Source organism: Carex rostrata, chromosome 11, assembly GCF_964058835.1.
Source record: "Carex rostrata chromosome 11, lpCarRost1.2, whole genome shotgun sequence".
NCBI lineage: Eukaryota > Viridiplantae > Streptophyta > Magnoliopsida > Poales > Cyperaceae > Carex > Carex rostrata.
Genome location: NC_135928.1, coordinates 8,497,238 through 8,525,200, shown reverse-complemented (window position 1 = coordinate 8,525,200; position 27,963 = coordinate 8,497,238). Strand labels below are relative to the sequence as shown.

General features: G+C 32.7%; 4 protein-coding genes across 8 annotated transcripts in view; 1 reads left to right on the top strand and 3 right to left on the bottom strand.

The window, feature by feature from the left end:
- LOC144562064 (large ribosomal subunit protein eL42z/eL42y) overlaps positions 1 to 27,963 on the bottom strand; it is a 78,648-nt gene that overhangs the window by 44,123 nt on the left and 6,562 nt on the right. The gene's annotated exons all lie outside the window — the stretch shown is intronic.
- On the bottom strand, positions 8,536 to 11,867 carry LOC144561504 (uncharacterized). 4 transcript variants are annotated; one of them, XR_013513868.1, is made up of 5 exons: positions 11,534 to 11,867; positions 10,666 to 10,879; positions 10,109 to 10,234; positions 9,485 to 9,573; positions 8,536 to 8,798 (listed from the first exon to the last, which is right to left on the bottom strand). XR_013513868.1 is itself a non-coding variant. In XM_078310467.1 (5 exons), the coding sequence occupies exons 2-5, from the start codon at positions 10,496 to 10,498 to the stop codon at positions 8,670 to 8,672; spliced, it is 357 nt and encodes a 118-aa protein (XP_078166593.1). In that variant the 5' UTR covers positions 10,499 to 10,879; positions 11,534 to 11,867; the 3' UTR covers positions 8,536 to 8,669. The 4 variants fall into 4 exon arrangements, 1 of the variants encoding a protein (XP_078166593.1); XM_078310467.1 differs by having other exon boundaries at positions 10,486 to 10,879; XR_013513867.1 differs by having other exon boundaries at positions 9,485 to 9,589; positions 10,109 to 10,879.
- LOC144561868 (E3 ubiquitin-protein ligase RGLG3-like) lies at positions 13,743 to 20,121 on the top strand. The gene is made up of 12 exons (XM_078310966.1): positions 13,743 to 13,829; positions 13,990 to 14,129; positions 14,220 to 14,250; positions 14,483 to 14,567; positions 14,885 to 15,025; positions 15,791 to 15,904; positions 16,289 to 16,386; positions 16,545 to 16,615; positions 17,093 to 17,198; positions 18,162 to 18,389; positions 19,209 to 19,345; positions 19,830 to 20,121. The coding sequence occupies exons 1-12, from the start codon at positions 13,743 to 13,745 to the stop codon at positions 19,882 to 19,884; spliced, it is 1,293 nt and encodes a 430-aa protein (XP_078167092.1). The 3' UTR covers positions 19,885 to 20,121.
- Positions 21,355 to 27,274, bottom strand: LOC144562432 (E3 ubiquitin-protein ligase RGLG2-like). Of its 2 annotated transcripts, none has more exons than XM_078311656.1 (11): positions 27,030 to 27,274; positions 25,914 to 25,998; positions 25,674 to 25,814; positions 25,448 to 25,561; positions 24,777 to 24,874; positions 23,994 to 24,073; positions 23,791 to 23,896; positions 23,561 to 23,688; positions 23,276 to 23,468; positions 23,096 to 23,155; positions 21,355 to 21,942 (listed from the first exon to the last, which is right to left on the bottom strand). In XM_078311656.1, exons 1-11 carry the CDS (start codon positions 27,078 to 27,080, stop codon positions 21,940 to 21,942), a joined length of 1,059 nt encoding a protein of 352 aa, XP_078167782.1. In that variant the 5' UTR covers positions 27,081 to 27,274; the 3' UTR covers positions 21,355 to 21,939. The 2 variants fall into 2 exon arrangements, with proteins under 2 accessions (XP_078167782.1, XP_078167781.1); XM_078311655.1 differs by lacking the exon at positions 21,355 to 21,942 and adding an exon at positions 21,987 to 22,524.

Here is a 27,963-nt window from a genome sequence, read left to right as displayed (position 1 = left end):
CAGTAAAAATATTGAAAAATTAATATATTAAAATTAACTTAAAAACTAACACATTTGACCGCTTACCTTGATACTAAATAAATTCGAAAAGTTATAAATTTTGCATGTAAACGCACAATTAATGAAGTAGATGAGTTTGAACGGTTTTGATTCACCGTTTGAAGTTGATTTGATAAGTTTTAGAGTTTGTGTTATATAGATTGAAATAACACTGATGTTATACCAAACTCTCTATTAAGATAAAAAGTTTGGATTTACTATTCTAGCTATTCAAACTCAATCAAACACTGAATAAACTATTCTTGATAGTCTAATTCCAAGAATAACCTATTCTCAATCCATCCAAGCATATCCTCAGGGGATAAGAACAAAAGGTGAATTATGTGATTGATGAAGCACGCTGCTATAATAGACTTATAAGAATTTGTGATGAAATTTAAAGAAAGATATATTTCATTAATTGATCATAATACATTAATGCAATTGTGCAAATTCTATTTATAATGGATACGATGTCTTAATTATGCAAATTATAGCCGTTGAGAGAGAGAATTGGCTAAAGAGACGTTGAGAAAATAATCAAATACAGAGGTGTAATTTGTAAAAATTTGATTTTTGATTTTTGCTTAGTGTATCCAAAACAGCATCTCCAACTTGTATGATTTGTTTTTTTGTCTTCAATAATTTATAACTTCCTCCTATTCTTTAGACAAGTTAGCTGGAAACTGCAAAAAATATATTAGAAATGCAAAAATTAATTTGGTACGGTCCTTTATGAGATTATTTTATTATAATTTAATTTTTATATTTCTAAAAGAATTTTGTTTTTTGGAAAAAACTGTGTTGGTTATTATTTACACAGTGTAAATGATGCTTGAATTGATAGACTGATAGTTGATACAAAGTGGTCCGTTCTTTTTTATTTGAAGTATGTCAATGACATATTGCCACGTTTGTACTTCTGTAATTCTTTTCTGTCTAGAAGATATCGGTCTTGTGTGTCAGGCGCCTGTTCCATAATATGATGGTGTATGATTTTATATAATAAAACATAGCATGTGAGGCACGGATTTTCATGCACGTAAAGATATCTCATTTATATTTGTCTTTGACTTATGCTTGTTGTGGCAAAAATGCTGATAGCTCGGGGATCTATTGCGATTCATTATGACTCATATCTATCTCGTCGTTAACAGGTTATTCGTTATTGAATTCAACTGTTAATGATTGAGTTCATTACTAGTTCGGTTTAGAATTAATGAATTTCAATTGAGGTTTAACTTGTTTGTTAGCTCGATTAGGTATTATTTTGTAAATTTGTGTGCATTTTATATTGTTTAACTCGATCTAACTTGGTCCAAAAAAATTATATAATTTATTTTCTTCTTAAAATAAGATCCAGCGTGTCAACTCGTGACGATTTTAAGCTGAGATTTTACCTCATATCTCTAAAGTCAGCTCGCTCGTGACTCGGATGAGCGAACTCGTGACGGTTTCAAGCTGGACCCAGCTTGTTGCCACCCCTGTATCAATTCCAATTGTCAGAATTAGAGGTGAAAACGGAGCAAATATAGTAAAATTATATTTATATTTTTTTTTCTTTCTCGAATACGAATACGGAGCGGATATCAAATGGAAAATTATTAAAATATACTAAAATTTATAATATTTTTCTAATTATAATAGTAATAACATAATATTTTCATAATATATATTAAAATATATAATATATAAACTATTTGGATATGAATAGTTAAAATATAAAACCATATCAATATTCATATTCATACAAATATTCGGATATCAGATATTCATATCTAATTTTTCGAGTACAAATCAAATATAGATCGGATATTATCCACATTGTTTTCACCCCTAGTCAGAATTGATCTGAACTAAATATTTGTGTAGGAGCATTCCAAAAAAATTTCAAAGAATAATTTCCATATGATGATATATCGTTGTTGAGAAACATATTTATATTTTTCTGCCTTTTGTATTTGATATTATATCAAGAATTGCTACAATTTATGTCATGAAATGATGTGCTTGCATAAACAATATACGAAATCACACTATGTAAGAGCAGGGGCAGGTTCAGGATTTTCACCATCATAGCAAAAAAAAAATAGCAAATTGAATTTAAAGAATTAATCGGATTTAAATCTATTAGCTAATTATGTATAGATAAAAAATAATATTTTAACTAATTTTCAATACTTCTTGATAGCTTCTATTGATTTTTTTTTTCTAAAACCTATACTTATTAATATCTTGACTTTTAATTTCTAGTATCCTAACTTATAATCTCAATTGCCAATCATAATTCTAAATTTAACCAAAATTACAAATTAAAATTTAGACAAATAAAATTGAAAGAAAGAGAGGGGAGGGCAAATTTGATCCAGATCTATAGATTTAAAATAAAAATTCAAAATATAGAAGAAAACAGTTGCTCCTTTTACCTTACTGGTCCGTCCAGAGTAAGGATATCCTATAATCTCATCCTAAAAATTTATTTGTTTTTATATTGAAATTATTAAACAGATTAACAGTTCACAAAAAAATATGTAAAACAACAGGAAAAATGTTAAATTGAGTACATACAAAATTACTACAATTTGTTTGTACTGAATTCCAATAAAATAGTTTCAACTTTCAACATATTTGCGTCAATTGGAAAAAAAAATAAAAATTGCTCCTCGATTCAATCAACATTAAACGATTTTATTATTGATTGCATTCCATATATATAATGATGCTAAACACCTTGGCAAATCTCAAGATCCATTTCAAGATCTAGAGATGCTAATTGCCATTTATGCCAATTGCCAGGTGTACATTAAAAGATGTGTAACCACAAACCAATTGCCAAGTGTCTCATTGGAAATTGTGTTACCCAAATCAAGAAATGATGTAATAATACAAGAACAAAGCTAGCGTGTGTCAGAGAGATTTCTATTACTGGCCTTACAAAAAGAAAAAATATATATATATATATATAAACTATAAAGTATAACCAAAACAGCAATCTTCTAATCGTTTTGGTGTCTTTCAATGCAGGATTAGGTTGGGAGTTGTGCTAAGTGATGTTTATAAAACACATATATTTGATTAATGAAATATATTAGAGGTAATATGGTGGAACATTGCCACCTAATCCATTTCTTAATTTAATGGCCAAAGTACCGTTACTGGAAAGTTCTCAACCATACCAATTGTGAAGACCCATAATAAATTAATTGGTTTTTTAATTGGGTTAGAAAAAGCCAAGCATTAATTACACTTCAGTTAGCTGAAGGTTGTTGAATTTCGCGAATCATTCTAATCACGAAACAACGCGTTACTAACGTGAACAATTTAACATTTTTTATAATTCCACATTTGTTGACATTTTTTTTCTATTTTTCCAATAAATTAACTTATATTGAAAAAAAAATAGTTAATCAAATGTGATCAATCATAACACATTTGATCAGAGCATGTATGTATTGTTATAGCATGACTAACATGTCATGACTATTTATGTGTCGTTTTTGTCTCATGTTATTTTGATCGTGACATAACACGATGTGTAAAAAAATGATATGATAACATCTCGATACGATACAATACAATACATGACTAAATCACGATGTATTAATCATGACACACAGTTCGACACAAACTTCATTATTGCTATCCAAATTAAGATCAGAAGTATTCATTTCAGAATTCCCATCACATGAAAAAAGAAAAATGCTCCTGCTTTGAATTTTGCATTAAACGAGGCCACGTCCAATATGTGTTCCTACGGGCTTTTAATAAGAAAATAAGTTAACATTCAACATGAAGGCCCAGTTGTTAGGTTTAACAATTAATTCTTATTACCAGGCTTTTTAAGTTCTGGCCTTTTGTACGGGTAACAACTGCGGCCCATTATATAATCACGAGAGAAGATTAACCACTGCATTCTGGACCCACATGTCATAAACCCGTTCGTTTCGTTTCAGGCATGTGCTGGCTATACACTTCTCTTGTTTGCTCCGTCCCTCTTAACTCTGTAACTAATTTCCTGATTTTCTGGTAAATATATTGACAGAGCTAATTCAACTCATGCAGCGCACTAAATTATATACTTTTTCATTTCTCTGTTGATCGGGCGATGTATGAAGTCAATATCAAAATTCGATTCTTTCTGAATCTCCTCTTTAACAAGATTCTATCCTCTCCATTTCCCCCCTTTGTCTCAAATCATGCATCTATGGCCATCGCTGAAAATTAGGGATTCGTTCAAGCGGGCGTACCTGGAGAAGCTCGAGTTGAATCTCCACCGCATGAAGCGTAGCAAGGCATCTTCGGCGACGGCGCCGCTCCTATCTGACAAGTCCAACGGCGGCGCCTCCACCTCCGTCAATGATGAAGTGAGCACCACCAAATCCGTCGGATTATTGCATTTCTGCCATGATATTTTCATGCTCTTGACCTGTTGCTGTTGCTGCTTCTGCTGCGGAGGTATAAACTTAATTCACCCGTTTTTTCTATTTGTTTTCATAACTCTTCGTTGAATTGTACTGACAGATTGCAAAATTTAGTTTATTCAGCCTAATCAAATATCATGATAAGTGATCATTGATCAACAGGCCCTACTCCATTCGGTTCACCAATTAAACAAGTTTCTTGTTATGGTTTTATTTTGTAAAAGCTAATGTGGGGTTCCTTTGTATGTCATAAATTTGTTTGTGCTATTCCTGAGTAGGGGTGTTCATTGGGTTCGGTTTATTCGGTTTTGAACCGAACCGAATTAGTTTGGACCAAACGGTTCAGTTTTTTCGGTTTAATGGTTTGTTTCGTTTTTTCTTTTTAAAACCGAATTATAATTTCGGTTCAGTTGGTTTGGAAATTTTTAAAACCAAAATAACCGAATTGACCGAACTTTTATATATTATGAATTTGGTCCGGACTGCCCCGGTTTATTTCTTAATAAATTGCTTTAAATACTTCGGTTTATTTCTTAATATACTTCGGTTTATTATAAATCAATTGTTTTAAATAAAAAATTAATATATTTCGGTTTGAACCGAACAAACCGAAATAAAACTTTGGTTCGGTTTGTTTCTATTTTTGAAACCGAATTATAACTTTGGTTTGTCTAGTTCGGTTCGGTTTCAACAGAACCCAGCTGATGAACACCCCTATTCCTGAGTTGGTTTTATTTTTACCTCAACACAAGCCAGTCAGATCTCCCAACTAAATGTTTTCTGAACTATTTGATACATGTACTGAAATACATGTGATTTTGAATTTATAAGTTAATAGTGGTGTTTATTTGTAGTAGAATTTCACAATATTTTGTACTTCTATGATTTGCACATGGGACTAATTACTAATGCAACAGTTCTCTTTTCCAATTTTGTGATTTCAGCTTGTGGTAATGAAGAACGAAACTCCCCTTTGCACTGATTGTAGCTTCAGCATGCATAATCGAGTGAATGAAAACAAAATTATTTGCCAATTTGTATATAGCTTCAGCTTGATCCTGATGGCTTGAAATTTTCTGGTTAATCTTTTATTGAATAAAGTTTTATTCTGTAATTTAGTTGCAAGAAAGACGGTGTTACCTAGAATTGACCGTTGGCTCAATTTGGAGTTATAGTAGTATCAGTGTACATCATGCTAATCTACTTTTAAAATATTTATCTAGTCATGCACCTGTAAAAACTGAGAAAAAACTGGTGTTCGTCATAGGTGTGATATTTACTGTTCATTACCCGGTATTGTTGCTATCTTATGGTCCATATTTAAGAAGTAGCAACAACTTTACTGTGTTTCTCGCGATAGCAATTTGATCAGAAGAGTAGGATACTACTTGAACTGGCCAGTTCTAATGTAAGAGGTACTATGCAACTTAATTTCGGCATCTCCTAATAAAGTCTAAATTCAAAATGCTTTTCTAGCTTTAACTGGTTTTTTGCTCGTGTATGGATCTGGTAAAATGTAACAGGTCAATGTATCAGGCTTAAACACTTCCTTCTGCATCTTCTGTGATGATCATACAGCCTCTTAAATCCATCCACAGTGTGTTCTTAGTCTTACTGTGTTGGTTCAGCCCAATGTCCTTTGAAATCATGGTTCCCAAAACAATCTACTGCTGCATCAAGAAAGTGTTACCAGACATGCTGCAATAACCATAGATTGTAGGTTATTAAATTTGTTAATTCCCCTTTGTCCTCCATCACACAGAACAGATTCTCTGTTTCGCTTTCTAGTTCTTTTTCAGCATATCAGATCTATTAATGCAATGAAAGTGGTAACAGTTTCTTTTCTAAAGGAGTTGTGAATGACAGCAATCCAATTTCAAAATTGTAATCATGTCAAAAAATTTGTATAAGCTTCAAAAAGTTTTAAATTACACATTTGAACCGATTTATTAGCTATTTTGAAATCACCAACATTCATAAATTAAAATTCAGAAAAAATAATGCCCGAGGGAGGGAAAAAACGGTAATTTCAGAAAGAATTATATAAACGCTGGCAATTGGCAGCATCTAGTTAATAGTGCAAACCTGATAATTGACAACATCCAGCTTAAATTTAAAAATCTTACTTGTTTAATGCTTGCTTTAAAAAATCTTCCTTTCTTCAAAACCATTTTCTCATACAACATAAAAATCATGAATGTAGGTTATGGTAATAGAAGCATAAATTATGTCGCTAACAAAACCATAATTTATATCGCACAAGATAGTTTCGTAGGTTGTAATTATTTTAGCAAAACATACATGTGCTATCCAGTTAGTGCTCTGTAAAAAAAAATCATGAATGTAAATTATGGTAATAAAAGCAGCTCAATTAGCAACTATTGCAAACATCTTTGTTCTTCAAAGCCCTTTGTAAAACCAATCCTTAATTTGAGACACTTATTATGTAATGTAAGTAAACCCATCAAATACTATCAGCTTTAACAACTAAAAAAATAATAGAAAACTTTTACAATCCGCTTACTGTAGTGACCCATTTAATTATCAACGTACTTGATGCTACTTATCCCAATTTACAAACTTCACCAAACAGCGTCTTTTCAGCTTTCTATCTCTTAATGAGTAAAGGTTCATACAAATGAATTAATTAGATCGAAAATAAATCGAAATGAAAAATTTAAGTTTCAACAAGCAATACATGCATGCATGGGCGGACCCATGAAGGGTTAGGAGTAGTCACTTGTCTACTTTTGAATTCGAAATTTTTTTTAGACTCAGTGACATTTTATATTTGTGTCTACTCCTGAATGGATATAATACTTACTCCTGAATTTAATTCACAGTCCTAGAAAAGAGTTGTGTGGAAAAGAAAGTCAACCCAGACTAGAGTTTGAATAAAACCCGGGTCGGGTATACCCGACCATACCCGCCCGTACCCGCCGCCCGGGGTACCCGTGCCTGAGCCCGGGTATGGGTCGGGTACTCGGGTACGCGGGTACGGGCAAAAACCGGACCGGACCCGTTATTTTGGACCAATACCCGACCATACCCTACCCGAGTTTACCCGAGTTTACCCGAGTTTACCCGTACCCGACTAAACCCGTACCCGTATACCCGACCACTGTTCATCCCATTTCAAAATTCAAAAAATCTGATTTCCCCCCCCCCCCCCCAAACCAACAAAAAAAACCAGAAAAAAATAGGAAAAAACCAGAAAAAAAAACAAAAAAAAAACCAACAAAAAAACCAGCAAAAAAAAAAACCCGTACCCGCCTTACCCGTCAAGGGTACACGGGTAAGGGTATAGGACGGGTAGGGTTTGGTTTTTGAAAATTATACCCGCCATACCTGTACCCGTATACCCTTGTACCCGAGTATACCCGTACCCGAGACGTACCCGTACCCGTCCCGGGTATACCCAGGGTACCCGTACCCGCCCGAGTATAAATACACTAACCCAGACTGATTCGTGTAAAAGAAAGAAAAAGAAAAGATGCAGTCCTATTCGCTACTCTACTTAAATAATCTTTTAAGATTCAGCATTCGATTAAGATCTAATGGTCTTAATTACATGTGACTATGTGTCGTGCCATGACCAAATCTTTTGCGTGATGTGCCTTATCGTGTTAATTTTTTTTTAAAATAATTACGTCATGTGAATGATCACGACACGTACCGGCACACATGCCGTGACAGAAACATGTCATACTGTGACTTATTTAGATCCCTATCCACTACTCCGTTTCAATTCGTCAAGAGAAAAAAAAATTACTCTTATCAATATTTTGTGCCTATCTCTGACTAAAATCTTGAATTTGTCCCTGCATATACATGGAAGAAAATGTGCTTTATAAATTCACATGTGAACTTCATAATTCTCATGAGTAAATATGGTTTAATTAGAGTGTTAAGGAAATGTGAAAATGATATGATGAAATACTAAAGAGCGTTTATCAAAGGCTTACAATTATTATTGTTTATTTGAGGTCAAGTGAAAGAATGTTGGAATATTTTCAATTCAGAGGCCTTAATGAACAACTAGTATCGAGCCCATAATGTTGGAATATTACAAGAGAATAAAAATAATCTCATACAAAACGACATACTGTCATAAAAAATATTAGACTAAATGACAAATAATATTTTATAAATGACATATTAAACAATATATTTTTCTTATCTTATTGGCATATTTTATAAAAAAAAATCTCAAACAAAATGACATATTAACACTATAGCAAATGGAGTTGTGACAACTGAAGTTCCTGTGTTTGAAATCTGCCTCCCCTCTAAACCTAACCCCCGAAAAGCTAGTTTTCTAGTTTCGGCATGACATATCTGCAACAAAATTTTGAAATTAACCAACTATATCATAAAATAAAATTTTAAAATTAAAAGTTCTTCTGCAATTGAATTTATTGTAATAAAAGCAACTAACTATTTCATAATTTGAAAACAACTCGTGAACAGACCATACTTTACCAATATGCCCCTGGATATTATACCAACCTGGTACGAGCCACAAGTCCCAAAAGTTATTCTCAAGGTTTTGTTTTAAGGAATGAGAAAGAAAACAAGAAATTGACACCGGTATTAACTGGTAGTGGATAGTGCATGGTTGGGTTTTGTCTCAAAATCTCGTAGGAATATGAATATATGATTTCCAACATCAATTACAGCATTAACTCTCAGGAAGCATAACGATTTTTAATTTAGAAATGTCAAGTCTCAAACAGTACTCAAGGAAGACAGAAAAAGGGTAAAAAAATGCAACATCTTAGATTAGTGTCACTTGTAACTCATCAATCCTATTCAAAAAGAATACAAGGATTTTTTATAGCTAACCACTTGTACTAACTTGTACCAGTATATTTTTGTAATGCAATTCCATAATCCATACATATTACGAGATTAAAACTATCAAGACAACCAAGGTCATTGTAAACAGGAACTAATTATGTAATGCTTCTACTAAGTTATCTAACATGGATCACATATTTGTTTGAAAATATAAATAAACATACATGATCAGAAGCAATCGTCACGAGCTCAATGTTGCTATCTAGACCGATAATTTGCGAAATCTTACTTGCTACACCAATAGATCTCTCATCTGAAAGCATTTAGAACTAAAAATTAAAAGCAAATTTGCTTTAAAAGAATGGACTTTTTACTAAATATACCATGACTACAGTGTTGTACAATAAAGGCCCATGTATTATGATGTTTGCAAAGGCCACAACAAAATTAGAATTGATTTGCTTTTAAAAAACAAAACTTGACCACTTTACTCTTATCATAATCCAAACAAATTCATAACCATTGCGATATGATGTTGGGCACAATAATAATGAAAAATTACTCAGTAAATATTTTCTAAGCTAATTATTATTATTATTTCTTATTTCTTAAAAAACCCAACTCAGGACATGTTTGGTGAGAACAAATATGAAGATGCATAAGCAATGCTTTGTGCAAAGATCACAAAATAGCAGGTTTGTATGAGCATTAGAAATTTATGTAAATAAGTATTGATAAAGGATGCTAATATGCAACTATAGTATAACCTACATGAATTGGGTTAGAACTTAACAGTAAACGTACAATTTGACTGGATATAGAGCCCCCTTTAATACAACTTTGCTTACTAAGTGATATGGAAAAAGAGTTGATTAGCTTTTCGGAGGCCTTAAATTTGCTCTTGGCCTCACCAGTTTCAGAATGAAGTGCATACATGACCTCATCAGCACCAGCTAAGCGATTTTCCTTGATTCCTTTGGAAAATTTTAGTTTCAGAAATGTGAAATTTGATGAAAGATTATGTAATAAAATAAGAGTCTGTTATCAGGGATAGTGGAATAATTTTTTTTTAATCAATGCTTAACTGAACCTTTAGTAGTATTGTTTGCTGAGCTTGATTTCTGAGGGGAATATTCTAACACCAAAGACAAACCTCAGGATCTCATGCATAAATGCACCAAAGATGTATTTTATAATTTACCAGTACATAACATAGATGTAATACCTGTTGGCTCCATTTTTTAGAAGACACTTAGACTAACCAACCACTCCGCCTCAAACCTCTCCCCCCCCAACATAGGATCAAGAAATCAAGACTATCTTATGTCACAAAGGCGTGCATCACGTAACGTTTTAAAAAAGATATGTGAATATTTGCCTATTAAATAGAAAAAATATTTCCAACCTAATTAGCAAGCATAGGAGCAGAAATGAAACACCCTTCTGTATCAGCTGGACATCTGGGGCACCTCATTCTGTGCCAAAAGTTGTGATTGGTATCATTCTCTGTACCAACACCATCGCTACTACTGGTAGTGAGTATGCTTGATACAGTTGGGCAGTGAAATGTAGCAGAACAGCTTGGGTATGACAGACGAAGAGGTTTGCAAGCTCTGTACCTGTAAATTTATTTAATTATCCTAATTAAATTCAGTATCCATTTATTTAATTTAGTTGACTCAACTCGTCGGGTTACCAGTTCAGTTTTATGCATTGTTTCCATTTGACAAATTGATATAATTAGGCAAATCACCAATTAGAAGGTACTGTTCTATCAAAATGAATAAATTGGGAATCGTAATTTTGCACAAATTGAAATAATGGAAATAAATAAATTGGGAATCATGATTTTGCGCAGATAACCAAAAGAAATAAACTTAGTATTCTAAGCCTTTACTCAACTGCATTAAACCCAAATTTCAGTGTTTCGAGGCCCTTGATTTACTGTCCAACTACTGTCATGGATCCAGAATAATTGAATTATTGAACTAAATGATATTACTCTTTATAATCAATTATGCTACATTAATTGTGCTTCCATGAAACAGTTCATGTATTAAAATTGTCCGAGGTTAAACTATAGAACAGTAAGTTTCACTAAACCGTAAATCCTAAACCATTAAACAAAATCATAAAAATCTAAACCCTAAAATTGGCCATCTTTGTACAAAAGACAGTGGAACCAAAAGAGAGAGACGGGGTGATTTCGTATTGAAAAGAGAGAGAGAATCAAAAGGAGAAAATCGAGAGAGATATAGAAAGGAAACTCTTACCCTAGGCGAGCCGTGTTGGTCGGCATTGTGGCCGTGGTTCGATTGCTCGCGCGAAGTCACGCGTTAGGTGATCCACTGCTTCTTCCCCATGGCGATGCAGGATAGGCGATTAGAGCTCTTTTTTTTCTATTTGGGAAGAAGTGATTGGGGAGGGAGAAGGGGCAACAAAAAAAAATCACTTGGGAGAGGTGACTGTTAGCGAATCGATGATTCCTTCGCCACTGTCCACTTCGTCTCGCAACTCCATCCCATCGACGACGATCCTTCTTACCCTTCTCTCTCCATCTCTCTCTCTCTCTCTCTCTCAACCCATTTTTTTTCTTTGGGAAGAAAGGGTCGGGGAGGGGAGGGGAGGGGCTCGTTGGGGAGAAATTTTCTTTTTGCGGATCAGCGAAAAAAATTGAGGAAATATGCAAATATGTGTGATAGAGATAAATGTTGCGGGTCCAATTTTAATTAAATTTAGACTTTTACACACATCAAGAATGTATTTAATCAATGCAAACAGATTATTTGACTGGAGGGTTCAGATTCAATCCGAATTTAGATTAATAAATCCTAGTTGTTAGACTTTCTGTCATCCAAATCAATTTAAGGTGCATAATATAGAGGAGAGATATTAGTTCTCTTCATTGATAATTGTAAAAATTATTCACATTTAAGTATTGTATAGAAACTTGTTCAAGTCATAAATCGATGAGAGTTTGTACTAAGTTTCTATTGCATAATTAAATTTTAATGAGTATTTTTAATTTGAAAAAGATTTCTCTGATCTAGAGTTCTAGTTCAAGAACACAGAAATTGAGAAGGTTTTATGAACCACAATTAAAGTTAGAATCATGGTTGATATTATTTCTCAGTAATTTTATGAGTACTTCTATTTTCAATAGTTTAAGGCGTGAATAATTTTTTATTATCGACTTATTTTTTTTAAAAAGAAAACATATCTGACGTGTAGATAAAAAGGAATACATTTATTAAGCGGCGGATTCAGGATTTTTGTCAGGAGAGAATAAAAAAATATCGAATCAAGTTTAAATAGCTAATCAGATTTAAATCCATTAACTAATTAGGTATTCGATAAAAAAATATTTAACTTATACTTTCCAATACTCTGACTTATAATTTTTGATTCTCTAACGAGGAGGGATCCAATTACACTATTTTTTTGTGACACCGAATTACAATCTATAATTTTAAAGTCCAAACAGTCAATTCAAACCGTTCAACATGATGGATATGTTAAAATGTGCATGCAGATCAAATTTTACATTTTTTAAATATTTTTTACTATTTATTAAGATGGGTACAAAAATTCAATGGTCTAAATATAACGATTTTGTTAAATACATAATAAATAGTAAAAAAAATTCAAAAAATATAAAATTTGATATGCAAGCACATTTTAATATATCCATCATATTGAACGGTTTGGATTGACTATTTGAACTTTAAAAACTTTGAAAATCGAGAGTGTAATTCGGTGTCACCAAAAAAAGGTGTAATTGGATCCCTCCTCTTTTCTAACATATAATTCTAGTTACCAATCATAATTCAAGAAATTTATTTTCATTTTAACCGTAAATTTAATTTGAATTACAAATTAAACATCCAGTGGAGGACAAAAAAAAAAAATTCAGGAACAACAAAGTAGATCGGAACGTCTCCCTCATTACTAAAATTCAAAATCCAGACGGAGCAGCTGCCCCTGAATATACCTAGCTAGGTCCGCCCCTGCATTTATCATTTCTTTAAAATACAAAGTATACAGTATGTATCAGAAAGTATACAGTATGTAACCGTAAATTTTGAACTTCATTTTAGATCATTCCTTATAAATTCTCTCCTACCACCGAGTCACAAAGTATACAGTATGTATCAGAATAAAAATATTAACAATGTTGTTTTAATTTCATACAATAAAAAATTAAAATACAAAACATATAACTGTGTATTGCATGAAGCCAAAACAGTTACGTTAGTATCTTTGTCCAAATTTGAGAGCAGTGCTGCCCGCATAAGTCCATTAATTCAAATTTTATGAGGAGCATTCGGATCTAAATATAAACAAAAGTAAAACACTTTTTCTCTCTCTCTTTGGAATTTGGAGAGAACGCTTCACACACGGATTGCCCGCGGAGCCATCACACGGTGTTATTGGGTGCAATTTTAACAAAGATATTTTAGCATCATACAGCGCAAAAACCATATGTTGTTCAGTTTTGATTCTATAGTATGTGCACTGCATGACGTTAAAACTACTCTGTTAAAATCTGCACCCGCGTTATTTCACAAGGTACAGATTCATTAATTACTTAATCAATCAATTACTAGAACCGAGTCCGTCTTCTCTCCAATTACATCAATTTTATTGGATCATCTCTATTGGATCTGGGCTGTCCATTTCCAATCCGACAATCGAGATCAAAATCGATTAACTGCGTTCTCTCCTTTAGGGGATCCGAATTCGAGAGAGAGAAGGCGCTTGGCGCGCAATACATTTTTCTTTTTTATTAGATTGTCCTCGCGATGATAGGAATTGGATATGCTTTAACGCGCTTCGCTTCTACTTACCCCGCTTTTATATACGGAGGAGGTATGATCCACTGGTTTCTTCTAAGCTAAGTATCGTTCAATTTCTCCTTTGTTAGTGTTGCTTTCAACTGACAATGAACTACTCCTACAGGATTCCGGATAATTACACAAGCTGGGAGGAGGTACTTGTTTCAATTGTTATACATATCTTTTGATTTTGGTTAACATTTGTAGAATTTGTTTTTTTTTTTTTGTTTTTGATTGAGATTTTTGAAATGATCACTGTTAGGGTTTTAATTAACCCCTCATTTGACCTGATTTGAGTAGATGATAATCTCAGTAGTGTGGCCCGATCGAGATAATTTTTATTTTAAATTTGTTGTGTGAACTTTTCTTCTTTGTTTTGCCTCCTAGGTGATAGAGGCTTTGCAGAAAGCAAATCTGGAGTCATCAAATCTAATAATCGGCATTGATTTCACAAAGAGCAATGAGTGGAAAGGTTGTTATCTTTTTTCTTTTACTGGTTATCTCTTCAATTAATCTAGGATTGTGTGCAAGCTACCCTTGGTAAAATTTACTCGGGTAAACCTTTTTGGTGAAATATATCAAATTTGGTTAGGCTTATGAGACTCAATTGTGCAATCTTATCTTAATTTAATAGAAATAAATCAATTAACTCTCAATTGATTAATAATCAAAGCATACCTGATTTGCATTTGTCAGTTTTTGACCTGATTAGTATAGCAATCCTTGATTTAATTACAATTGTTTTCATTTTATTTTATTTTGGATTAATTGGTACATTAAAATTGGCAGGAAAACAGTCGTTTAATGGACTAAGCTTGCATCATATCGGCGAGACTAAAAATCCATATGAACAAGCAATATCTTGCATCGGTAACACCTTGTCAAATTTTGATGAAGACAACAAAATACCATGTTTCGGATTTGGAGATGGTACGTAAATGTCATATTTGGGATTTTGCAATTTGGAAAATTTCTGTGTTCTTACTGTCATAGCAGACTCATTTGCTTTTATTTGATGAGGTAAAATTAAGAAAGGGCAAGTCAATTGCATCTGAACACTAATCAACTGAGATACTTGATGAATATATATCGAGGATGGATTCACTTACACCCTTTTTTTGTGACACCGGATTACACTCTACATTTTCAAACTTTTCAAAGTCCAAACAGTCGATCCAAACCGTTTAACATGATGGATATATTACAATGTGCTTGCAAATCAAATTTTACATTTGTTTCAATTTTTTTTACTGTTTATTACTATTTATTAAATATTTTACAAAATTGTTGTTTTCAGACCAACGAATTTTTGTACTTATCTTAATAAATAGTAAAAAAAATATAAAATTTGATTTGCAAGCACATTTTAACATATCCATCATGTTGAATGGTTTGGATCGACTATTTGAACTTTGAAAATATAAGATGTAATCCGGTGTCACCAAAAAAGAGTGTAAGTGGATCCCTTCTCATATATATCAACTAAATGGGAAGTTCAAAGAAGAAGCAAAATTAGAATAAAAAATTATATAATGTAGTTGTTGTTTTTTTTCACAAAATCTCTTACAAACAACTTAATTGACCCCCACTGTGATGCACCCAAATTTTTTTGTGTGCTATTTATATTCAAATGCTTCATTCCACTATCTGTTATTATACTTTAAATTGATGTTGGTTTTAATTTGTTGTTAACAGCATCAACAAAAGACAAAGATGTGTTCAGCTTTTATCCAGATGGCCGGGCTTGCAATGGGATTGCTGAAGTTCAGGCACGATATAGGGAGCTTGTACCTGATAAGAAGTTGTCTGGTAAATTCATTCACCAAAAAGACTATTATACCCCTCCCCTGCAGGAATTGTTTATCCTGCTAGATTGGTTACTTATTGCCATAGTTTAATTTGTTTTATTTCTTTGTTGTTGATCCTTGCTTAATCATGACTCTTTTTTCTTTTTTTGTGAGCTCAATTAGGCATACATAAAGCTGTGGTGAAGTGTTGTTAAATACTGTAAGGCAAATAGATACCCTTTTACACAAATCACTTGAAAATCAAACAAATTAAATTCAAAGTAAAATGCAACTTTTTGTTTCAGTATTGATATATGAATGTGTAATTCTTCTTTCTCGCAATTCAGGCCCTTCTTGTATCTTAATATTACTTTTAACTCAATATTTTCCTTAAATGTTCTTGTAGGGCCCACATCCTTTGCTCCTATAATAAACAAGGCTGTGGATATTGTTATAAGGAGTGGATCTCTCTACCATGTTTTACTTATAATTGCTGATGGACAGGTATATTGGAGAATTAATATTGTATCACTGCTTCTATATATACTGTTGCTTGTTGTGTACCAGCCATTGGGGATACATATATTTCTGTAATTTGCTTGAGCTAGGGAATTAACTTTTAGTTTTTGTAAATTAAGTAGCGCAAATTTCCATTGACACAGGTCAGTTCCAGTTATAGTGAGAACTTAAGCTACCAAGAGGAATGCACAAAAGTGGCGATACAGAGGGCTAGGTAATTATTCTCAGTGATTGTGTTCATGAGTTGGGCTAATATACTTTATAAAGCATGGGCCCTCCTGTGCTTCACGCCCTTCCGTGCCTTTTTAAGGTGCAAACAGTCGATCCGAACCACTCAACATGATTGCCATATTAAAATATGCTTGGAGACCAAATTTTACTCTCTTTTTTTTTTTAATTTTTACTATTTTTTTATAATTTTTGAAAATTGCTATTTTTTATGAAAACAATGATTTTTAAAAAATAGGAAAAGGTTTCCAAAAAAATGTAAAATTGGTCTCCAATCACATTTTAATATGGAGGTCATCATGTTGAGCGGTTCAGATCAACTATTTGAACTTTGCAAATGGAGATTAGGGCGTAAAGCACAAGAGGATCTACGCTTTACAAATCACCTTAGCCCATCTCTGGTGTTCATTACAATTATGTTGATTTGATTGAGGTTGTGTTATGTTCATTTTTATGTTTTCAGCAATTTTCCGCTGTCAATAGTACTGGTTGGAGTAGGTGATGGCCCCTGGGATCTTGCAAACAATTATGACAACTTTTTACATTCACGCCACTTTGATAATTTCCAGGTTTTGCACTACTTTACATTGTCTATGTTCTTAAAGCGAGAAATTTTAATTTATGTCATTTTAGATTAAACATAAGAGCTATGTTGAATTACAATTATTCAATTACACCAGTAAGACATGGGGACTTCAGATCTAGAATTGCACCAATAAAATTGGGGAAGATGGGAAAACCGTAAAATTACCAACCAGTACCAAATTACAAGCATGTGCTGGTTGTGGTACAAAGTCGGTGCAGCAGCAGATCGCTGCCTTACAAGTGCATTTTTCTTTTTGTGTGCTTTTTGTTCTAGATTTACTAATTAATACTGAGTTGAGCATCAACTGTTCTTCAAAGTCAAAAGTAAAGATGCTAGTACATCCCCTCCCCACCTCCAAAGTCCAAACCCCTAGTCCAAAAAGTTTTCCCTAGCAAACAAATAAATAGAAGGGTAAGAAAATAAAATTCTGGATTGATACAGTGATTTTTAGTTTAGCAAGATTGTGATCTTATTTCATAGTTCTAGTGAGGCTATAGTACTATGCATAGTCTGGATTGGTCCGTACTATGGATCAATATCTTTGCTTACAAAATCCAAACAGTTGATATGAACCATTTAACATGATCTCCATATGACAATGTACTTGTACATCACATTTTACATTTTTTTACAATTTTTCTACTATATTTTTTAGATAGGTAGAAAATCACTTGATCAAAAATTCAGGACCATTCAAAAGTTGTGATTTTCTACCTATATAAAAAAATAGTAAAAAAATTCTAAACAATGTAAATAAAATTCAGGAAGTACATTTTCATATGAAGATCATGTTGAACGGTTCAGATCGACGAGTTGGACTTTGAAAACGAAGATATTCATATGTAGTACGGACCAATCCGCACTATGCATGATACCATAGGCCATAGCCTCACTTTTCATAGTTCTTGTATACTTGTAATCACCAAGATCATGTTATTATTTTCAGTTTGTAAATTTCACTGAGATAATGTCAATGAACATGCCTGATTCTGCAAAGGAGGCACAATTTGCTCTACAAGCACTCATGGAAATACCATTGCAGTATGCTGCAATTCAGGGACTTGGCATTTTGGGGACCCCACCTAGACGCTCCATTCCACAAATTTCTGGTGGGTCCGGCTTCGAATCAGTGGTCGAGACGTTTGACCATCCCGTTGTGCATGATGCTAACCAGGTAAAGCCGTCTGACCAACTTATAATTTTGCACAAGTCAGGCTATGTTACTATGCATAGCGCATATGGGCCCGTACTATGGATCATTATCTTTGTTTTAAAAGTTCAAATAGTTGATTAGAACCGTTCAACATGATCTGTATATAGAAATGTACTTGCAGACTAAATTTTACATGGTTTAGAATTTTTTTACTATATTTTAGGTAGGTAGAAAATTGCTACTTTTGAATGGTCTAGAATCTTTAGATCAAGTGATTTTCTATCTATTTGAACAAATAGTAAAAAAGTTGTAAACAATGTTAAATTTTGCCTTTCTATGTACAGACCATGTTGAACGGTTCTGATTGACTGTTTGAACCTCGAAAGTGGAGATATCGATCCATAGTACGGACCATTATGCACTATGCATAGTACTGTAGCCTCACTCTATAATTTTGCCGCTAATTCATTGGTAGTCAGGCCTGATACTGGTATCGGTCAGATCCAAAAAAAAACTTTTCTGTTATAAAGTACTTGTCTTTTCTTGCTTATTGACTGTTGTTTAAATGGTAGTTTTGGGCAATAACTAACCTCTGTTATTATCATTCTCAATTGTCATAGTTAACCATGATTTGATTATGTATCAGATATGTGAAAGTCTGAAATCTTTAACAAACAATATTAATAAAAAAAATGCAGAAAAATTAAAAAATTTAATCATCACACTGAAAATACAGATAAATTAATTAAATATTTTAATCATCTCATATATGTTTATATAGCACTCTATAGAAACACTAAACCATTAGATAAATAGTGTCGGTTATGTTGTGAATAATAGGAGATCAGGTCTATGCCACAACTTGCCCGCATACAAGGAGGTCTACACCGAGTACAAAGCAACCGGTTCAGGCGAGGATCTGGTAGGATATCCAGAGCAGTATCTTCATTCTCTCGCTTGCTTGGCCTTAATTTCAGGTGTGGCATTTTTGTAGCATTCTTTTTAGATTTCATTAATCTTAATTATGATAGGAACTGTTTGTGCACAAATGCATTTTATAAATTGATTTCATTCATTTTCAACTGTTTAGTATTTAATGATTTGCAAATCCCAAAAACTCAATTAGATCAGTTTACAATAGGAGTAACTTAATTAATTATTACTGTTAGTGTAAATTCGTTTTATTATATTATTATATTATTTCCATTATATTTTTCTTTTGGGTAAATTTATACTCATTGTATTTTTCTTTTGGTAAATTTGCATGTTGGCATGCCTTTTTAAAGCAAATGACAGGGTAGATGTACTTATTTATCTATTTGTTTATTATTTTATTATTTTTATCTTTCGATTCAATTTTTGTAAACCTAAAATATTATTTTATACTTTGTTTTAAACTTACATATAGACTTGAGAAGTTAATTTTGAAAACCTAAAATATTATTTCACGACGGTTTGTAGGTTTTTAGGTACAGAGACAGATGACTTAGAAGAGACAGATGAGTTAGAGAGATGACTCAGCTAGGACTTTTGTTGATGCCATGATTTTTATCCTTTTTTTTGTTATGATCGTTTATTAATTTGTTTTAACAAGTACTGGTACTTTTGCATATTAGATTCATTCAAAGCAATTTGTTTTAACAGGTATTGGTACTGGTACTCTTTCATGGCTGTTGTATTCATTTATTTTATTTTGGTGACACATATTATGGATATTTTTATATTTTTTATTTAAATGGATGACTTTAGATAAGTTTTTGTTCTCTTTCATGATTTGTGAAGTTATTTATTTTATTTTTTTTACTTTAGATATGGAGAATTTTGGACAACTTAAACAATTTTTAAAGAGAACTTTTAAAACTGTAGGTTTTCTAGTATTTTTTTTTTATACATATAGAAAGGTGGAGATTTAACCTACCAATTTCTACTACTTAAATGTCGACCATATATACCTTAAGTATTCACCTCAAATCTTGATATACTATCCAACGTGAAAAATGAGAAAAAAAATAATCAAAGACGGTGCGAGTATTAAAATATTAATATTATATAATTAATACCATTCAACTGCAAAAGTCAGATTGCAAAGGTCAATATATACAACACAATTTGGTAAATAACTTATATTTATATGTGATAAATTTTTAAGCTACAAAATTTGATCATTTTTCACTATAATAATTAAAATGATTAGAACTAAGATATCTATTTGAACAGAATATTTAGGGATCGAAAATATACATCTCAAATGAGGCTTAAATAAACAAATTATTTATATTCATTTGCAACTTCACAATATATTAACTTCATATATCATTTACACGGCTATATCATTCCACCATAATGATTGAATTTGGATTTGGTTTAAAGGAATCTGGCTCCCTTTGAATTTGGTTTTGGTTTGATTGATTTCTAGGAGTTCCCTAAGTTTTAATTGAGTTTCTATTTGAGGTTCCATGATTTTTTTTTTTGGAATTTATTTGGGTTTATTTGAACTTTTTTGTGGAGTTCATAATGTTTATATAGATGTATTGGAATTAACTGAGAATTTATTGGGATTTTCTCCGTTTTATATGATTTATTAAAATTATTCTTAAGGTCAGAAGTAGGGTTGGCAAAAAAAATTGTAGTTCGTGATTCGATTCGGGTTTGATTCGAGTTTAATTCGATTCGAAATGGGTTCAAATTGAAACGAACCAAACCAGGTTCGGTTCGAAATTAATTCAAACTAAACTCAAACCTAGCCTGGTTCGATCGAAATGGGTTCGGTTACTTTATGGTTCGAATCTCATAATAATATCGGTCATCTATTTACCTTATGAAATTAAAATCTAAGATAGAGAGTCATAATTTAACTTAGCCGACACTCCATCGCTCTCAAATTTCAATAACCTAGTTCTCTCTCCACCTCTCCCTAACTCACTCTCCCTCTAGCTCTAAAATCTAGCTGACGCTCTCGGCGACTGGCTGTCTTTTCGGCTGCCACTCCTCTCTCTATCATCATCTCTCCTCTCTCTTCGGTTGTCTCTCATAGTTCATACTAGGAAAGCCATCTCTGATGTATTTTTTCATGAACAATTTTTCAACTTAAAAACACTCATTCCATAGTTCATACCGGTAAAAGGAAGCCATGTGAATTTTGTCCTGCGAGAAAAAATTAATGTATAAACTACCGGTATAACTAGGGCTGCTAAAAAATAATTTAGTTCGTGATTCGATTCGGGTTGGATTCGAAAATGTGTAGTTCGCAATTAATTTGATTTGAAATGGGTTCGGTTCGAAACGAATCAAACCAGGTTCAATTCGAAATTAATTCAAACCAAACTCAAACCTAGAATAAGTTTGGTTCGGTTCGATCCGTTGCCACCCCTAGTCAGAAGGGTATTTTTGGAATTGTAAAACTTTCTCAGGAGCTTATACGTAAGTTTCTGAGGGCCAATAGCTAATAAAAGAGTTCTTTAGGGGTCAATTGGTTATTTTTCATCTCCCAAGGTCCTCTCTGTGAGGCATGTAAACCTAAAAGGTTTTATGTGCATATTTCCAGGAACAGCGGTTGAGATGCTGAAGTGTTTCACTGTGAAACAAAAAAGGAACATTAATATGGATTGAACTCATCAAGGCTAAAACAATATTTAAATAAATTATACAAATCTCAATACACAGTATTGAATATTAATCGATCAAATCTTACAAGTTTCGAAGAATAAAATAAAATAATATGAGCACACCCAGTAAAGAAACATCTAACATTTGAAATGAATATTCCTTCCAATGTCTAACATTGCATATATAATTGTACTGCATATGACATGCACAAGTAAATATATGCATGGAAAGCCATTAATTTAGGAAATAAATCTGCTGTTATTCCAAAGGGATAACAGGATCTTGTTATTTCGATTTCAGCCGTTAAATCTTGTCAAGATTCGAGCATGAAAAACTTTTTTTTGAAAATTTGTGCATGAAAAAACTTTGAACAGTTGGGATAGGAATAACAGGATCCTGTGATCCTTTGGAATTACATCAGATTTATATCCATTAACTTGTGACTTTCTATGCTAGAAACATCTAGAATTTAATACAACTTGACTCTTATTTTAACTGCACTACGACAAATAGGACATTTTTCCAAGTTGTTGCCACAATTACAGCATGTCTAATTAAGAAAAAAAAAACATAAAATTAGAGAAAATTACTTTCAATGCAAAAATATAGATCAACAAATAAAATATTGCTCAGTTGCAAAAAACAGTGAAATTATATATATCTAGATATTCAAAGAGAGGGTAAGGTACTATGCATAGGCGCAGATTAGTATGTAATACGGATCAATATCTCTGTTTTCAAAGTTTAAACAGCCAATTTTATATTTTGTATAAATTTTGTACTATTCTTTTAAATAGGTAGAAAATCACTACTCTTGAATGGTTTTGAATCTTTAGATCGAGTGATTTTCTACTTATCTAAAAAAAATAAAAAATAAAATAAAAAAATGTAAAATTTAGCCTGAAAATATATGTTCATGTAAAGATCACGTTGAACGGTTCAGGTCAATTGTTTGAACTTTAAAAATTAAAATATAGATCCATAGTACGGATCTATGTGCGCTATGCATAGTACCGTAGCCTCACTCATATTCGAATCCTAAGCCAAAATATTGAATGTTGATCTGATATGAAATTATAACAGTAGATAAATTTGATAACATAAAAGGAAAACATAAGTACCTGGTGACCACATCCAAAAGCCATATCCTTTGGATTTACAAGGCAGACAGGACATACATGCTGTTGTTGAATAATAATTAACAAATTAAATAAGATTAAATTAATGAAATCTTATAAGAACAATTTTGAGAAACTAATTAGAATTAAATGAACATTTCGGTGCAACGAGTGAGAGTATACCTGATCTTTAGAACCAGAATCAGAACCTGCAGGTGTAGGAGATGTACTGCTACTGCTGCTACCTGTGTTTTGTTGACTTGTATCCTGTTTTTGTTTTTTTGATATAGTGCTATTGGGAAGAGTTGCACTGTAATTTACAATATCTGTAGGCGGAGGAAGGGGAACTCTACTTGGACATCTCCCGGTTTGACGACTGTTTTTTTACACATATATTTTCACAAAGTTAATAAAAATTTAATTTACCATATTTAATTATTTATAGATGCTATGTGCGTACATACGTACCCTAAAATTTGAAGTCCTATTATTGCTTTATACTGCGAAGGAATTTCCATTAAAGCCGCAAGAGCAAATTCAGCCTCTTTTTTCGGTTGAGAAATGCGTTTAGACATTATCTCTGTGAAGTTCACAAACTGCAAGAAACAATTCATGTGATAATTTTTTTTAATTTAAATATGCATGTTTTGAACGACAATATATTTGCTTAATATATATTAATTATTAAATTAACTTACTTGAAAGTTGTCGAATGATCTTGCGGGAATATTATCGTCGAATTCTCTCATCATATCCCAAGGACCATCTCCTACTCCAACTAGAACAATGGACAAAGGGAATTCACTGCACAAATTAAAAGTATATATGTAGCTTGTAAAATTTAAAATTTAATTGTAGATATGAAATTAAGTGGCTAATTAAATTAATTAATTAATTGTACCTGGCTTTGACAATAGCATCAGTAGTCAAGCGTTCCTGTGGACTTAGTTGTCCATCTGCAGTGCCTACGCTCCTAGTAATCTATACAAAATTGTCAGATGATATAAATTAGAACATGTTTTAGTTAATTAATATTATATATGCTTAATTATTACTTTATTATAGCAGAATTTTATTTAAAATTCAGTTGGCAACATATACATGTTAATGAATTATCTACTAGCTTGGAGCACTTTTACATATCATTACATGTATAATAGCATTATTTGAGCCGAAATTTTTATTTGTAACACATAAAAAAAAAAAAAAAACACTCATGTTTGGCCAAAATTCGAGATTAACTCATGCCGCATATTAGCTCTGCAGACCCAAATAAAGAGATACGCACAACCATTCCGCGGCCTCAGACTGAAGTCCGCAAAGCCAATCTATGGCCCAACCATTTTATTATTTTTTTATTTTTTTAGAAAATTTAATAACTAAAAGCCAAAACAAATCGGCATTTGTGCCGCAGAAAGCCAAAAACAAATTGGTTTTAATTCTTTCGGTGCAGAGAAAGCCAAATCAATGTTTTTTTTTTTTTTACTAATAATTTTCTGTAAAAAAAATATTGGAGCCGTAGATTGCCTCTGCGGACCTCTGTATTTAAGTCCGCAGATCGTCTCTGCGATCTAGATATTTGTTGAATTCTAATCAAACATGGATGTTTTGGGTTTTTTTTTTTTATGCTATAAATAAATAAAAAATTCGGTTATTTGAGATGTACTAATGTAGATAGATATACCTGACCATCTGCAATTATAAGGAGAACATGGTACTGGCCACCACTACTTTCAACAACTGTCATTGCCATTTCAATTATTGGAGCAAAGGAAGTAGGACCTGTAGAATTAAACAGCACAAAAAATAATTAGTATAAGATATATATAGAGAGATATATATATATATATATATATAGGCTAATGTGCTTTTGGTAGCATGTGGACCGAAATACACATGATTCAAATTTGAAATTTCAAAATCCAAAAAGTCGATCTGAACCGTTCATCTTGTTCTCCATATTAATATGTGCTTGGAGACAAAATTTTATATTTTTCTGAATTTTTTTACTATTTATTAAGCCACTTTGAAAATCGTTGATCCAACGGTTTTACTATTTTGTTAAGCCACCGTTGGATCAGCAATTTTCAAAGTGGCTTAATAAATAGTAAAAATATTCAAAAAAATATAAAATTTGGTCTCCAAGCACATATTAATATGGAGAACAAGATGAACGGTTCAGATCGACTTTTTGAATTTTGAAATTTCAAATTTGAACCATGTGTATTTCGGTCCACATGCTACCGAAAACACATTAGCGTATCTATCTATATATATATAGATAGATAGATAGATAGATAGATAGAGAGAGAGAGAGAGATAATCAATCAATATTTTTTTATTTTTTGACAGTACCAGCTAATCGTATGTGCGGTATGAGTTCCCGGTATCGCTTTAGCACCTCAGCGGTTCCATTACAAGGTCTTTGATCATGATAAAAGCTAAATACATCCCTGTCATGTGTTGATGCTATAAGAAAAAGAATAATAAAGAAACTAATAAGTTCATAAAATAAAATGAAGGCTTGGAGATGTTTTTTTTCTTTTCAGAAGTATATACATTAAAGAAATTAACAGCCTACCATCTCCAAATCCAAAACAGGGGATCAAATTATCATCATCAAAGTTAGACATGGTTTCTCCAATAATTGTAATTGCTTTTTCATACGGATTAGCAGAATCGCCGATATGATGCAAACTTAATCCGTTAAACGAATTTTTCCCTGTTGAGAAGTGAGAACAACTTCTCGTCTGTTAATCGTATTTACAACATAATAGAAACCAAGAAATGTAAAATCGTTCACAGATAAACAAAATTGTACCAGTCCATTCATTGCTTTTAGTGAAATCAACACCTATAATTAAATTCGACGATTCAAGTCCCGCTTTCGCAAGTTCTGCAGTGACCTGCCAGGATCGATCGATCCCAATTTAGTAACAAATGAAATGAATAGATGGAATATATATAGCATGTTCAACATCAGAATTCAGAACCATGATTTAGTAATCTCGATATATATTAATATTATTATATATCTGAGCAAAGCTAGAGTGTGATGTGCTCACCAAGAGAGTTTGGTGAACATAACTCCAAAAGTATATCAGATCGACTTCAAACACCGAATTCAAACCGTTGAAATCCATGTACTTCATGAGTGATGCATGTATATGCAAAATTTTGAAAGTTTCGACTTTAGCAATAAGATCAGAAAGCTCTCTTATATTTTCTGAAAAATGTTTGTCATATATATTTACAAATTGTTTGTTAATTGATAAATTTTGACAATAAAATGATGGAAATATCATATCTGCAAATGTAATGATATATATATATATGCTGGAGATGAAATCGATTCCATAAAAAAATGGATCAGTTCTCAGGCTGGCCTTAATGCAAGCAAATGTTTCTAGTGTGGTCCTGATTTTTGTCAGAAAATTTCATTGAGTTTATGGAATGAACAAAAAGAAGCAAGGTAATTAAATAGGTGTGCTAATTTAACTAATCTGCATTTCCTTCTTCTTCAGACTCCATTTTCTCCAAGTGCAAATTTTACTAAACTAGGTTTTTAAGGCTTAAATTGTGCACTGATTTGAACAACTTAGTCTTTAAAATTAATTGACATTTGATTTGAACAATTCAAATAATCATCAAAATAATTGACATCAATTTGAAGAATATATGCATGGATCAGATCGAATGTGAAATTGGTCCTTTGTGTCGGTCGGATTTTGCCACCACTAATTACCATTCTTTACCTTGGATGTGAAAGGTATATTATCTATTCTTGTAGTTGTTCACAACTTAATAGTCGATACGAACTCTACTAAACAACTGTAGTTGTTCGTGCAACACTTAAAACAAAAGAGACAATGCCCATAAAATGATGTCGGTTCGATCCTTCATCGCTCCCGCATCTTTAAAAGTTGTCTAAAATTACCTGCTCCATGGAATCGTATGAGTCCTGTATAAACGAGTAGGGCCGCTTCATACTGGTTTTGCGCTTTTGCTGAGATTTGGTGAAGTTTGCCTGGAAACCAGCTTTGTATCATCGGGTGTATCAGTGAAAACCAAACTGATATAAGAACTGAATTTAGCTGATTTATATATAGATCAAGAAATGAAGAAGAATTATAAGAGATGAATGGAAAATTGCAGTACAGTAAAGATTTCTTATTTATTTTTTGGTGGTTCTTCCAGGAAATTTCCAAATTAGAAAAGGACTACACAGCTGGGGCCTATTCTGACATTTCTTCCTTCCAGGAAACTAACAAAAGTTTATTATTAGGAAACATGACAACAGCTATTGATAGAGATATATTAATTATGAGAAAAGGTTATTGTCCACAGGCTTTTGTCCACGGTTTGTCCACAACTAACGAATTAGTCTACTTCTAACGAATTTTATCCGATTCCTCCGACCTTCCTTTATAAGAAGTTTCCTTTTTAATTTTCGATCTATTCTTCAGATCTCTCCTCTCTCTCACCTCTCATCTCTGCTCTCATCTCTCCTCTCTCTGTCACCTCTCATCTCTCTGTCCTCTCGCCTCTCATCTCCTCTCTCTGTCACCTCTCTCTCTCACCTCTCATCTCTCCTCTCATCTCTCCTCTCTCTCACCTCTCATCTATCCTCTTTCTGTCCTCTCGCCTCTGATCTCTCCTATCTCTGATCTCTCTACCGACGGCCGCAACGGCAACGAGAGTGGATAAGAAAGAGATGATCGGATCTCACCTCTCGCCTCTCATCTCTCCTCTCTCTGTCCTCTAATATGACAGATGAGCAACGCGACGGTGATCGATGAGAAGGTGTTGAATGAACACTTGAACGAGATCTCTCGTGCGTTGCTACAATCAGATGTACAATTTCGTATGGT